The sequence below is a fragment of the Brugia malayi genome (genome assembly GCF_000002995.4).
Source record: "Brugia malayi strain FR3 genome assembly, contig: Bm_v4_ChrX_scaffold_001, whole genome shotgun sequence".
NCBI classification, from domain to species: Eukaryota; Metazoa; Nematoda; class Chromadorea; order Rhabditida; family Onchocercidae; genus Brugia; species Brugia malayi.
Window position 1 is genome coordinate 7,590,093 of NW_025062479.1, and position 14,785 is coordinate 7,604,877.

The window sequence follows — 14,785 nt, forward strand, 5'->3', positions numbered from 1 at the left end:
GGTTATCAGATTTTTCTAAATAATGGATCATTGAAGCTAAATTCTTAAATTGAGGTCTTAGTTAAGCAGCGCTCTCATCTTATAATTCATAGGAAACAAGACGTAATCATTGAGGTTAATTTGGTGTCAAAGTATTTTGCAAATAGATAATTTGATTCTTCAGTTGCTACTATTTTTAATTTTTGGATACTTCGGACTGCCATAAAAGCTTAAATGTAAAAAAGCTTAATAAAAGCGCAAATAAAAGTTCAGGTATTCGGAAATTTTCTTAAGACTATGTAATAATGATGATTATTTGATCTTCTAGTGTATTAAAGACGAAGATGATTTGGTACCAATTAGATGCTTTAGAAAAAGTTTCGTTCATAATATTTTATCTCATAACAGTTTGAAACTCAGAAATGTGTTATTTTAGGTACCTCGTTCCATACATGTTGTTATTCCAAAGGAACTAGTGTATTAATGCTGCCAAAAAGAATTAAATAGCATGGATGATAAACTATGAAAGTGGCCAGTAAGTGATTATTACTGGAAGATCACTACGAAAGTGTACTGTACTCGATATCTTTTACTGAAGAAGGTATAAGGTTGAGACATAAGCACACAGCATTTTGTCGCTGAAGCGGTCCAGTGATTCGCGGGTGCGTTATGCACCTTCCATCGATTTTTGCTTACTTGCTTCCAATTTCAACAACGATTGTCTGTGCAGTGAAATGCTACTGTACGGACGATCATTGTGTGCCGTATGGTGTATGTGAAAGTACCATATGCTTGGTTGGAATAGTCAAAAGTTCCAATTCGGTTATTCGAACATGTGGTACCGAGATGATTGGCTGCCGAAGAAATGTCGGGAGGTTTGTTTGTTTTCTTTCTTCACTTAAACGAAAGATGCGAAAGACAAAGTGAAAGTGCAAAAATATTTATGAAGCATTCAAGATCAATAAAAGAGGTAATGTTGTTTATCATCGAAAATAAGTAATGGACTTGAAATGTAGATTTCAACATTCCCATGCTATTGATGTTGACAGAGTGCTAGCACACATTGTATTGTGAATTATACGTTCCGCTACTGAAATGAGTAGCATTTCATACTTTTTTTAAAATTGTACTGAATGGGAAGGCCTCAGCTATCTAGCATTTGTATGTTCAGTGTGCTACGCATTTTGTTAGATTTATACATGAGATGAAAGAACAAAATACACAATAGATACATTGTTTTTATATGAATTCGTATTCCAGAAACTTTCTTGCGTTTAATAACACACATCAGCATTTGGACTATATTTTTATCTGACCACTTGTTCCACTGGACTTAAATTTGCTAAGTATTAGTGCCTTATACCAATATGATATCAGGTTTGAGCCAACATCTACTACACTATATTCCTGTTGTCGGTAGATCTGTAGTAATACGACGATTTTCATCCTATCAAGGAAAATAACTGTAACAACTGTTTGATCATGTGCTGTAATCCACATCTTCCTGGAGTGTTCATAGTTTCAATAGCCAGATTTATAGTATTCTAATATTTCGTTCACTTTCAGTTTTTGTTAATTCGTGTAGCTCTGACAATGCAATCGTGTGCTTTGACAATGACAATGTAATTAAATTATCATCCCATAGATAGCAAAAATTAGATAGATGATTTTTACAAGAAAAGAAATTGCATACTGTAAGAAATACAGTAAAGTCTTATAGATTTGCAGTTTTTATTTCTCAAACTAAAGAAAATTTGCACCCTAAATTACCAACTTACTGTCTTCAGGTGGCTTCATTTGTGCGCTTGCGATAAACCTCTGTGTAATACATTTTCATATCTCAGGAGTAGTGCTAAACATGAAGATGAAGTGCCCAGTGGTTCTCTCATTTTTAGTCGGATACATAGGTAAGCAACGAAATTTTTGAAGTCTCTAATTATCCGTTTATGCAAATACCAGAAATTAAATGACAGAATAATAGCGATGTTAACGAAACTAATAAGGAAGTAATGAAAGTCCAGCTATCAGGATGAAAAAAAATTCAACTAAACTTCGAATATAAAAGAGAACTTTTGAAAATAACAAATAACCTTGATAACTTTTTTAGAATCGTAAAATCACCGTCTCTTTTTATAACCAATAATATATTTTGATCTAGAAGTTTCAATGCAGTTTTGGAATGTAATATTTGCGAAGATTTCAGCGTAGATTCAAATCCATTACATCCGCAACCAGATGCTCCATTATCTACTCGTACATCTTTCCTTACAATACTTCTGGTTGGTGTACCACTAGCAGTTGGAGCTGCCACCGTGGTTGTCGTTGCCTTTAATTATTACTGCCACCTGTGTTAATTTCTCTCATCTCCTTTGTTAGCCTTTTTCTATTTGTTTGTTAATTTATTGGCATGAAAAATTGGGATATGCCTCTTCGGAATTTTTTGAACTTTGCAAATTCAGATATGTTTAAGCTTTAACACTTGTCATTTCAATTTTTTTCATGCATCCCATCTTTAATGGTAAAAACAATCCCTCCAAAATTTTTATAGAATCAAAAGTTTAAATAAGCAGTCAAGAATTAGCTTCTTACAACGGTGCACCTGAAATTGATATTTAAAAATGATTAATAATTAGAAAAATATGTTCAGATGCGAAGAAACTTATTCTTAATATCTCTTGCTGTTTTGAAATGTAAGACTGCATGAATCCGGCGAGTTTGATAATTTATTCTGTTCTTCCATAACAAGTCCGTTAAAACAACGACAATATTTAAAATGCTCAATTTAAATTGTGATATTTGTATCATGTGTAATATTTCGAACATGTGCTACTTCAGTATTTCTAACAGGTGCGAGCTACGAGAATTAAGCAAATTTTGGTTGGCTAAATTATGTTCGTATCGGATCTTTTTATGGACTGACAAATACAGTTAGCTCATACTTTCAAAAATCGTCTTTATTTTTTCTAGTTTCTTCTGTTCATTCATAACTTGTATTTTGTTGATGTTAGGTGAGAAAGTAGAAAATAGAGGAGTACTGTTAGTGAATTTTAATTTGAAATATGTTTTCTAGTAGATTCCTGTAATACTTTTCAAAATGAACTATAAAAACTCTGTCAAGTAAATCGTGTGCAAAAACTGGAAAAAAGCGTAAATTCTTACTTGAATACCGATGCACAATAGTTCTTTCCGGAAAAATGTCAAGGGTAAATAACGGAAGGTGACGCTGATGAGTGCGGCAGAAGGTATGACATTAGGAATTATTTTTATTTACAAAAATTTTTAAGCAGTCATAGGAGACAAAAGCCAACAATCTCTGCAAAAGAACTAAAGAAGTTTGCACATTCTCTTAATGATAAATAAAAACCAATGAATTCGGCAGCTTAAACCGAAACGTTAAATACCTGTTGAGTACGATGCGATTTTGTTAAAACGACGAAGATTCAATTCATAAAATTTTGAGCACTAAAAGCACTTCACACAACTTCCAAGAAAAATCAAACAGAAGCTCAAATTATTTATTACATTTATTTGATGTTACGTTCTCAGTAGATATCGAAGTAGATTTCCGCTAAATTAAGCTTATTCAAGAAAAGTACCAAAAGTATTCTGTGAGAGGGTTGTTCCCGAAGAATGAATACAGTCCATAAGTTAAAAAACGAAACGATTTTTATTTAGAAATTTTTTCCCTTTAATAGAGTTATTTGATCCACTTATTTAATTTTAAAAATGAGAATTTTCGGTAGATGCTCTTCACTTTCATATTTAACAAAGAACAGTTGAAACTTTAGCGGAAAAAAAATAACACAGTATGATATGGTCAACTGAAGATTGAAGTATGTTACTTAAAAGAGTTTCAAATGTTTAACATGTTGTTCAACAGAACTTCTGAATTGCGGTTTGAGGGCAATGCACACGGCCATACTGTCTTCCGTCCATAAATAATAATCAACGTTACTGTCCTGTAGCCTCTTCTCGACATTTCGCAATTCACTTTCGTTCGATACCTATATAATTTCATTTTATTATTTAGTGTTTGAAATGTTTATTATTCTACGCATAATGAAGGATAAAATAAACTGAAAGCACAATTGACAGTACAAACCAACGATCAAAACCATAAATATGTAGACGAGAACACTGTATGCAACTCGCCAAAGAGACAAGAGCGTTTTGTTGTGACATAAATGAAATGTTACCTTTAGTGTAACCTTTCTCAAGTGAGAAATATCTTTCATGTATTCCATTACTTCATTATCTTCACGAAATGTCCATACGCATGCAGTTGCCGCATGTGCAGCTTGCGCTACAACTGCACCAATCGACCATTTCAAATCGGTGATAAGATCAGACCTCATTACCAGATACATTATCCTTGAATCGAAACCAGGCATTTTCTGTAGATAACTGTGTGGAAAGTAGTGTCAATTAAACGACTCACGTAAGCTAGTACTAGATCATTTCAGGACATCACTACTTTCAAAATTGAAGATTTCACAAGTTGTCAACCTACAGTTATAACTAATCATCATTGAAGAGTTTTTAACAAGCGCAAAAAACAACCGACGATGAAAGAGATCACCTTCCACGGTAACGGCACATTCCATAAATAAAAAATAAAATCGGTATAAAAATTAACTAAACAAGAAATGTACTAGACATCAAAAATCTAGCACAGAATTTATTTGGATTGAATGGAAAGTAACAGAAAGTAAAGTAATAATAAGAAATCACATGGTGACATATGACAGATAAAATTTTTAGAACGTCAACTTTGAAACCGAAAGGCTTACTTTTTCAAAATAGTTGTCCAAATTAATTTAAGAATGACGCCCATAAAAATAGTATCTATATTGGATCCACATTCTTTTATCAAAAAAAGAAAAATTTCCACAAATGAATTGCACATAAATAAAAAACAGCGGTCAAATACGCTGCAACTCATTCAATTATGCGAATAACATATGAAAATCAGATAAATTAATAAGCACGAAAACAAAAGATATGGGCATTTTTTCACAATGTTAAGCCAACGGACTATGAGTTTTTTCTAGAAATGCTCTGCAACACCTCAAACACTGTTCGTAAACCTGAAAATATAATTAATAACAGCAGTCCGAAACAAATTAGCCATTTTTTATAGAACTTGTCTTTGCTTAAAAACCTAAATTACAACTGACACATGGATACCATGATACAATAATAAACGCTCAAATAGAACTATGAATGAAAAATTAGTAAATTACCTTCTCAAACATTTGCATCCCATGACTATAAAACGGGTCCGGTACGATTAAAACACCGTCCGGATCATACCTGCCTAGATATTCGACAACTGATTTGGTTTTTACATTTCTTCGTAAATTCATCAGATCTCTGAGGAAGTAACAAGGATAATAAATATGCACAAATGAAATGTCCAAATTAAAGAAAAACAAAAATTAAAGCGTTACTCATATTACTTGCTATTCATGTTTATCGCAAAGAGATAAGTTCGAAAAAGATCATATAAATATAGCACGTGAAAAACTTCAAAAATTTATTTGCATAAAGTTGGTGTTGTGGGGATTCTTAAAGAAAGCACAAAGAACGGGTATTCCTCTAAATAATTTTTATTCCTTATGATTCGAATCGCTTTCCTACCTCTTTTCCCTCCAACCTGCTTTGCGGCATACAACTGTTCCTCAGCAAAAGTATTAAACTTACTCAATGTTTTCTTCGTCCATACCAAATATATAGTCAAAATCACGAAAGTCAGAGTCAGTCACCTGAAAGTCTGAGTCAGTCACTGTCATGAAACTCGAAATAAATCCCGCGAACATCCAAATAACTTACAAATATATCAAATAAAATTGTATTAATCCATAATCTTCTTAAAATTTTCTTAATTGAACATTCTTTAGAGAAATATAAAACTTCAAAGGAATTCCCACTAGATTTACTACACAAAAGAAAAAATCAAAACTATTTCAAATTGCATCTCATTTGAGCAATCATCATTCCAATATTCACCTTCCCATTGTTGCTGAGATTATTTGATTGTCTAGAAATTTTCAACTCTTAGTAAAGGGTATGTGCACTTTTTAATGTTAAAAACTATTGCTTTGTTCCAAATAAAATTTGCTTGCAATGCCGAAATATTGTAAAAGTTTTCTAATTTAATAGTCATTCTTGGAGTAACTGACAATATTAAAACCCATCTCTTACTAAATAAAGAGTAAGAATGATCTGATAGCTCTTTACTCAAATAATCATGCGCTTGTTGCAAATCAGTTTGCCCACTATATAAGAGCTTAAATCCTTTATTTCATTCAGTTTTTCGTACCAGCAAATTATGGTTCCGCTGCTGCTCTCTCACACTCATTCAGTTCGGTTTATTTAAAATTTCAAATTCACCATCAATTTATTCATTTTCTTCACCTCATTCGTATACATTCTACGAAATTATCAGTTTATTGTTGCTAAAGATTAATACTTGTGTACCGTGTTGTTAGCTACTAGCGAGTAAAATCGTTATAACAGATCTTTCACTCAATGTATTTGTCTATACCAACTACAATAACAAACAAGGAAGCATATGAAAATTCAATTCGACCCTAAGCTACACACCATCTTATATCAAAAAATATAATTTTTACATAAGAACCGTAAATTTAGCGTACAAGTTTCCTTTTCTCCCTTATAGATGTCTTGAAAATAAAATAATAAAGGAGAAATAAATAAAATAAACCAGAACAAACCTGGCGAACTTTATGTTCGTAATCTTTAATCCCATGTCTTGCTAATGTTGCCATCGCTCTTTTATCCGGAGATTTACCAATATGAAAACTGGCAACTGCAGCACTATCCACAATCCATTTATCTTCAAGACCTTTCTTCTTGATGAGATCCAAACAAATTCCTTCAGCCATTGGTGATCGACAAATATTGCCTGTACTAAGAGTTCAGTTTCGATGTGGTAACAAGTCAGCAACACTTATTTTTTCAAAATTCGTTTATGAAGAGAAACGGAATGAATTGTGCACTATTGTCAGCAGATAACGAGTGTACGCCATCACTGCTATCTTCTTCTGACTCTTTTTTAAAGAATGTCAAATGAGCAGTTCTCAAGATGAGTCGCTTTAATATAGGCCTTGAGTTTATCTCTTACTGTAATGTATTTATGAAGTTGTGCAAAAATATGCGCTCACCTAAGCATACGAAGAGGGCACTTTTCCTTTTCTTCCCACAACCAGCGTTTGTCATTATCTATTTCATCTGGAATAAAATCACCGCAACCAACCAATCTGTATGACTGAAAAAGGAGCATAAACAAAGAAAGAATCAAATTCAAAGAAATGACAATAGAAGTTAAAACATATGCCGGCAATTCAAGTTAATTCGAATAAATTAAGCGCCAAAAGATAAAATTATTCTCATTCTGATATTAGGAAGGCCTAGTTCCAAAGTTCCCAAAGAAACTTAGTATTGTTTTTCAAATAATTTGACCTCGCTCCGTCGAACTACTGCATTAAAACGGAAGGGCGAGCGGATAATATGAACAACTGAAAGTGCAAAAGAAAGTGAATTTACGGCCCGCGAAAGATATTCTTAAATGTGTCCCGTCCACTGCATAGACAGCAGAACAGAAGAACCCGGAACTGCTCTTCCTCGGGCACAATTTTGTGTCCCATTACTCCCACAATCATCCGAGAGTGGACAGCTGCTAAACCTACCGTAGCACTGATATGCCAAAATCCCCACTGTCTTCGACGAGTTCTAGCACTGCTCAGCTGTCCTATTACCAGAAATCGTTTTGTCCTGGTTAACAACCACCGCCTGCTGCTCGTCTACACCAACCAACAACATCCATTGATCGATTTTTGAGCACTCTCAGTGTGCACCTCTGCGCCGCCCTCTTCCACACTAGGTTATGTTGCTTGGCCTCTGCAACTATGCTACTGCCACTGCAACTGCAGTGCTCATTCCACATCGCATCCTCACACAGTTCGATACCCAAGTGATCTATCTATTCATCCAGTGGAGTGAGTAGTGGGTGAGTGGCTCGGCTGTCTGTGTGTCGCAATGGGTTAGTCAGTTTTTTTTTCAAATGGTAATAATTGATAGTCAAACGTTCAAACTAGAGATGTTAACAATTACCACCTATAGATTCCCATTTTCTCCTTATTTTCTGAGAAAATGGTACAGTCTTGGCAGAGGAATTAATAAATTTAATATTATGTTTCTCTTATATTGCAATTGCATCGAAGAGCAAGACATGAATTGGTGAGGTTATCACTTGGTTCATTTATACTTTCCTTTCTTCCTGTCTTCTAATTTATTTCATAATTCGAGACACTGATTATCTCTGTTATGTTGAGAATGATCGGTTTGCTTTCAGCTACGGTGGTCTGTAAATTGCCATCAGCTATCATCTGAGTGATGTGTTTCTGTTAAAGTAGCTAAACAAATTTCAATAGTGATCTTTTATTTTAAATGGTGGGATTATTAAAAGGGGGTGTATATCTTCAATGGATTCCAGACTAAACCGCATGCCTAACTGTTTCATATAATACGTTTGCACGGATTACGAAAGTTATGTCGACTACTTTTGCAGGAAAGAAGTGTTACGTATGTAGAAAGAAATGTATTGGCGAAATTTTAAAGGCAGATGGCGAGAAATATATTCACATTTCTTGTTTTAAATGTGCGAGTAAGTCATTAGAATCAATCTGTTTTAGTAACACGAAATATTTGCTACATCTAAATTGTTCACACTGGAGAGTGTGGGACGAAGTAGATTTCCTGAACTTCAGATTCTCGGATTCTTTTTTTTTCCTCTTTTTTGTAGAAGTTCTTGATTAAACGCTCGCTTTCAATATTTTGTTTAACAAAATTGAGGTTGTCGACTCTAAAAGTGCAATAATTCTTCAGTTATTCATTTTTTGGTCACAAATATAAAAATACCGTCGACAAGAAACTTAGTTGCTTATAGCTGCATTCTTCACTTTTTTTTTTAGAGGCGATTTAATTTCTAGGCAGAAGCAGCTCTTTCATAATAAGTGGTGAGGTTGCATGTACAGATGTAAATTCATTTGAAATTGCTTGAAATGAGTAGCCTGTAGGAAATATGTTCCAGTCTGTTTGTTTGTTTTGAGACTAAAGTTTTTCTTGGAGATTTGTAGTGCACGCAAATGGACGGAAAGACATCCCTTTATTTTCCGAAGGAATAATAGAATCGACTAATTCTTTTTAAGTAGTTCTTTTTTCATTTCGTCTCTCAACATTTCACCTATTTGTTGTCTACCATTTTCTAAATGACTTAATGTCATTTTTTGAATTATTCTATTTGAGATAAATCATCCAGAAGATTTAAGTAAGTATGAAATGAAGGGATTTATGAGAAGTTGGATTGCCGGTTAAAATATTTTAGTGTGTTCTTTGAAGTTTTCATAGCACTCCTTGTTTTGTTTGTTCTAAATCATGAAAATAGAATTTCATCACTGTTTGTGGTTCATGTGTTACATTATTCTCTCCAGTTTTATTTGAATTTATTTGAATATCAAATCAGTTCATGTGACTTTCTTTCAGCATCGTAGTTTCTTTACTATTCTTTTACGAACGAAGTAAGAAAAATATTTTTAGAGTGTTCAAGATCATTGAGGGAAACTGGCTATTACACGGGTTCAGAAGGACAGTTTTTGTGTGCCGAAGATTTTCGAGCATTATCTGTGCCTTTGAAAGTGAAAGCTGAACAACAAAATCTAAAACATGCTGACGAAACTTCCTTATCACCAGCTTCTCCGATTATCCCGCCAGGTCAACCATCACCTCCTCTCATCTCTCCTGCAGATATTCGTCAAGTTTCTGCTGCAGGTGTCGTGGTTTAATTTAGAATTGCTTTAACTTTTGATGCCTTTGCTTTTGATTTATTGTTGTATGTGCTTGTTGCCTCACGTTTTTGGTCTTCCTCGAGTGTGATCAATTTTATTGTGCATATCAAGATCGGTATTGTGGTTGGTGCGAATACCAGATCAAATTTCAAAGCTTTTCAGGATGTGCATCTTGCGGACAGCCACTGCAGAGTGGTCAGGTGTTGCTGGCACTTGGAGAACAGTGGCATGTTTGGTGTTTTAAATGTTCTGAATGCACTACCATTTTACAAGGCGAATACATGACACATGATGGCAAACCACTTTGTATTCGAGATTATAATACGAAATATGGTGTCCGGTGCTATGAATGTGATAAGTACATTGCTGGGAAAGTATTGCAAGTGTGTAGTTTAGCGGACTTTTAAATTGTTTTGAAATATGTGTATTCTGTGCATTAGATGGTTTTCAGATTTCATTGGTGTTTGATACTTAGACCATTTTATAATCGCGAAGTGTAACGTAATGTAGTTTAAAAAAGCTGGTTCGTTTGTGTGTGAAAATATATTGAAGATTACATTCAGATTTACAAATTTTCAAATATCAATAACAGCTTTAGGCTGGAGGTTACAAGTTTCACCCGACTTGTGCTCGTTGTTCACGTTGCGGTGAACGCTTTGGTGATGGAGAGGAAATGTACATGCAGGGTGATGAAATTTGGCATCCAGGTTGCGAGCAGACTAAAGTGACAGAAAGTATTGCAGTATGTTATTTTGATATGTTTTGTACTTATGTCAGTGACTTGGATTATTTGCAGGTGGAATTTTATGAGTTAAATTAACACTTATAGCGGACGAGCATAGCATCCTTTTTCATCTTGCTTCGGTTTCATATGTGTAATGTTATTATGGGATATGGGACCTTTTTCCTTGCAAACAAAAAAAAGCTGGAAAGTTTCCAGAATTGGTCATTTCGTGCGTCCGAAAACACAAATTAAGATATTCTTTTTTCCAGAAGGGAAAATAATCTTTAATAATCGATTTGATGCTTACTTCCTGCACTTTTATTATAACTACAATATACTGGACGTAACTACTGATCTTTGCTTGTCATATCTTGGAAACCAAATAAAATAGCATAATATTTTCGCCTTGAACAACTATTCTAAATTACTGTGAGTTTGTGTACTTGGTTTGATGCCCATATTTCCAGTTAACAGGTCTACTAAATGATGCTCGTGAGGAACCAAAATATCATTCGCATTTTGGCCAACATTTGACATACATGTATCTATTGCCAGAGGCTGAGCAAACGTATTTGAAGCAACCGATCCCACCCCATCCACCACAGCTTGCGCAGTTTCATACTCCTCAGGGTAATTATGCTTGATTTGAATCAGATCGTGGAGCTATTTTTGCGGTTAGTTAGAATTTCTGTAACTTTGTGCTGCATGAAATAAAAGGTATTTTCTTGATCGTTATTTTCCAGGTCCAATTAAAATCCGGAAATCACGGCTTTCAATGTTGAAAACAGGAATGCAACGGTTAAGTGAGTTTTATTTTCTTTCTTGGCTGGAATTTTAAAGCACGTTATAAGAAAACTTCATATTACTTTTTATATTTTTTATTGCTTGCGTTAAAAAGGGTCGAAATCACTTATAATTTGAAATTTATGTTTAAGCGGAAGATCTCGAAAAAAGTGCTCCACGTCCACGATCACCGCATATGGATAATGAAGAACCGATTGAGATGGCCCATTATCCGGCTGGGCATGCTCCGGAACCTGGTATTGTCCCACCAATTGAGCGAGCGGACTTTCCAGCGCCACCATACCCTTATGCACTGGACGGTTTGTTTTCGTATTGAATTAGTGACGATTTTTTTTTCTTTTTTTTTGAAGATTTGATAAGATCTAGTAACAGTTCGATGATTACGAAGTTTTTGTTATAGCTGAAAAAGTCGTTTTACTCAAGTAAGAAGTTTAGAAATAAAGTGTAAACTGATGTCTAGAGCAAGTATCCAGGAGGAAAACTAAAATTGATTAGCCGTGACTTTTGCAGACTTTTTTTGTGTAGAAGACATTGCTTTTCCTCTTTCTTCTCGCTCAAAAAAATGTTTACGACTTTGCATTTACTTAGGCCTTAATCGTTTGAACCGTTTATTTTTGTTTGTGCTGACTGTAGTTTTTTTTTTTTTTTTTATTGAAAAATATGTTCTGAATCTGAATCGACCTGCCAGAATATGGGGAAAATGCTCTTCTTAATACTTACTAAGTTTTGACTGAGTGGAAGCAAATTCCATGCATTGTTTTTACTGATTTTTAGTTAAATACCTCGTTTAAGATGTTAAACGCCACCTTTCATGGTCATCTGTTGAAAATGATGATGACGATGATGAAGATGATTATGAAGAGTCAAATCGAATTAATGACGAGAAGTTACGGCGAGCAGTGGAGCAGTTAGATACTTATGACAAAGATTCGTCAATTGCTCGTGTTATTAAGCAAAATCTCGAAGAAGTGCATAAGAAACAAAGGTTATCTTTCCACATCGGTTTGCTTAAAGTTTGCTCTGCCTTCCTATTTTCTCTTAATAACTGCATAATAGATATAATTACCATTATCATTTGAGATTGCCTCTGCACTGGGATCCAAGAAATGCAAGCCGTACACCATCTGCCAAGAAGATGCCTCACTTGCGATTTCGTTATGACACTCCAGTAAATGCATGTATGCTTGTATTTGCTAGTGCTTTTTCTAGTCTTAGTCTGTTATAAATTAAAAAACTTCTTTCCAGAAACTCGTTTTTGAAAAAGTCATAAGTTTTTTAGCTCCTTCTCGTCATGTGAATCGACCGAAACCATGGGTTTATTGGCAGAGACAAACGGATAAAGCGGCGACAACATCAATACCATTTTTCCACATTCCGAGGGCATGCGTCGAAATGACTGGTCGATCAGCTACGCTACCGGATGGTTATCATTATGGGCAAAATGTTTCCTTAGATGTTCTCAACACGACAATTAGCTCTCACTTTTCTGACCGTAAGCTTAAGTATTCGAAATTAAGTTTCACTAGTTTAGATCGATACTTACTTACATTTGACGAATTTTGTTGGGAGATGTTTCCCAAACCTTATCTTTTCATATTCGCGATATAACTGTAATATTTGCTTCTGAAAACTTGGAGAATGAGTCTCTTTATGTGTTTATTACTTAGGTTGCAGACGATGAGCTTCTACGAAAATCGGTAAATCATCTTGGATTTCCTACAAGTTTTTAGTACAGGAAGAGACATCTAGCAATGTTTCTATTTTAGTCTCTAGGTTTTCCTCTATTTTGTACCCATTTCAGAATTGCTGGGACGTAGTGGTACTTTGCCAGGTGACTACCGTACTTGTACCACAAACGGTGCTGGTACAGGTGGGAGTCGTGGTACTTTGAGAAGTTCATTGCCAGATATGAGTAAACCAGCAAAAATTTATCCGCTGAACGTTTTGCAAACATCTAACAAGAAATTACCAGATGATGTGGATCGCGCACATCTAGAACGGCATCTGAACAGAAACCAGTTTGAAGAGACGTTCAACATGAGTCCTATTGAGTTCTATAAGTTACCGGAGTGGAAAAGAATTAATTTGAAACGAAAAGCGAAACTCTTCTAAAGTTTTTATCTAGTAACCAGTGAGTAACCAGTGATGGGGTTTTTTCTCTTTTAGAAAGGGTTATGAAAGTCTTGTTTTTTCTTAGGCTTTTGGGTTACAGCGCTAGACAAATGTGGTTTATTAAAATCATTGATTTTTTTTTTTGTGTGTTTGTGGTGATTGCATTTTACGTATTTCTGAGGGTTGCTGTGCTAGTTTTATAATATTAGTTTGAATTCTGTAACTTGACCAACTTTTTCCAAAATTCAAAATTATTGGAGTAGTGAGTACATTTTTATTCATGCTCTGTTGAAATTAAATAATTTTTGAGTTGTTATATATTTTTTTAATTCAAAAAACTTGCTTTAATTCAGAATTGTTGTTTGCTTCTTCATTCTATAGAATTTTGATTTCTTTGTGCACTGGTTTTGATGTATATCATTAGCTTAAGAAAATGGTTGAAAAAAATGTCCTTCCTGTAGTCGTTAATTTTCTCTGAAGTGATTGAGATTGTCATGTGAAACACGGTGCTAGTGTAGCGGTGAAGTACAGCGGATGATCTTTAAACTTCTATCTAGACGTCATAATTAGCAGGGATGGCGAACACACCATCAGGTAGTGTTCAGAGTTCCTATGATTATTATTTTAATTTTGTCAAGAAATATTTCACGATTGATGCCGGGGGCAGGTCCGCTTATTGCTCGTCTGACTTGAACACATACTGTTGCTTTCGAAGGTTGTTTTTCGAACCAATGCGGTCGTTATTGCTGATGTTTCTGTTATTTAAGTCGTTCTATAACAACTGTTTCAGTTCAGCTTCGTAAATTTTTTCCCACTTTTTATTGGTGTACATGTCATTTTTGAAGTTTCTTGAAAAGTGATAGAAGATAGCTTTTGCTGAAGAAACAGCCGTCCAGAAGCCCAGCGGTCCAAGAAATGTTTGGCTCTCCATGACACCACTTAGTTTCAAATTTTTTAGTTTCCGTAAGCTTTATGCGCGTGATTTTATATATGTGGCAGGGGATTTCAAAAGTGTGGTAATTAAGGTAACCAAATTGTGAAACCAAAGGGCTTTTGTCATTCACGGTACCACTCACTGTTCTTACTTTTACTGCAAAACGTAACAGCATTAATTGCTCAGAAATTCTTTATCACGATTGGAGAATGAAACATATCATACGATACAACTGTTAGTTTCCAGGAGATTGAGGGGGAAAGAAAAGCTGTACAGGGGTTAACAAATGCAGTGGTCGGTTTATTGAAGGATAGATAGGGAACAGTTTTTTTATTCTCTCAAGCCTTTGCTGTTAGATTTTGG

The 14,785-nt window shown here is 34.7% G+C and overlaps 4 protein-coding genes across 5 annotated transcripts; 2 read left to right on the forward strand and 2 right to left on the reverse strand.

Moving 5' to 3' along the window:
- Positions 1-648: 648 nt before the first annotated feature.
- Positions 649-2,333, forward strand: Bm1282 (Uncharacterized protein; the record flags this gene model as incomplete). The annotated part of the gene is made up of 3 exons (XM_043074002.1): positions 649-854; positions 1,767-1,886; positions 2,183-2,333. The coding sequence occupies 3 exons, from the start codon at positions 649-651 to the stop codon at positions 2,331-2,333; spliced, it is 477 nt and encodes a 158-aa protein (XP_042929936.1).
- A 1,488-nt stretch (positions 2,334-3,821) lies between these two features.
- Positions 3,822-4,370, reverse strand: Bm7201 (uncharacterized protein; the record flags this gene model as incomplete). Its single annotated transcript, XM_001898964.1, has 2 exons — positions 3,822-3,983; positions 4,176-4,370. 2 exons carry the CDS (start codon positions 4,368-4,370, stop codon positions 3,822-3,824), a joined length of 357 nt encoding a protein of 118 aa, XP_001898999.1.
- Positions 4,371-5,678: 1,308 nt separating this feature from the next.
- Bm7198 (Uncharacterized protein) lies at positions 5,679-7,221 on the reverse strand (the record flags this gene model as incomplete). Its single annotated transcript, XM_001898963.2, has 3 exons — positions 5,679-5,744; positions 6,717-6,907; positions 7,167-7,221. 3 exons carry the CDS (start codon positions 7,219-7,221, stop codon positions 5,679-5,681), a joined length of 312 nt encoding a protein of 103 aa, XP_001898998.2.
- An 819-nt stretch (positions 7,222-8,040) lies between these two features.
- On the forward strand, positions 8,041-13,488 carry Bma-unc-115 (Uncharacterized protein; the record flags this gene model as incomplete). 2 transcript variants are annotated; one of them, XM_043074003.1, is made up of 12 exons in its annotated part: positions 8,041-8,044; positions 8,573-8,668; positions 9,601-9,831; positions 10,011-10,231; positions 10,447-10,590; positions 11,040-11,202; positions 11,316-11,375; positions 11,508-11,675; positions 12,169-12,361; positions 12,457-12,554; positions 12,656-12,868; positions 13,178-13,488. In XM_043074003.1, the coding sequence occupies 12 exons, from the start codon at positions 8,041-8,043 to the stop codon at positions 13,486-13,488; spliced, it is 1,902 nt and encodes a 633-aa protein (XP_042929937.1). The 2 variants fall into 2 exon arrangements, with proteins under 2 accessions (XP_042929937.1, XP_042929938.1); XM_043074004.1 differs by lacking the exons at positions 8,041-8,044; positions 8,573-8,668; positions 9,601-9,831; positions 10,011-10,231 and having other exon boundaries at positions 10,522-10,590.
- Positions 13,489-14,785: the final 1,297 nt, after the last annotated feature.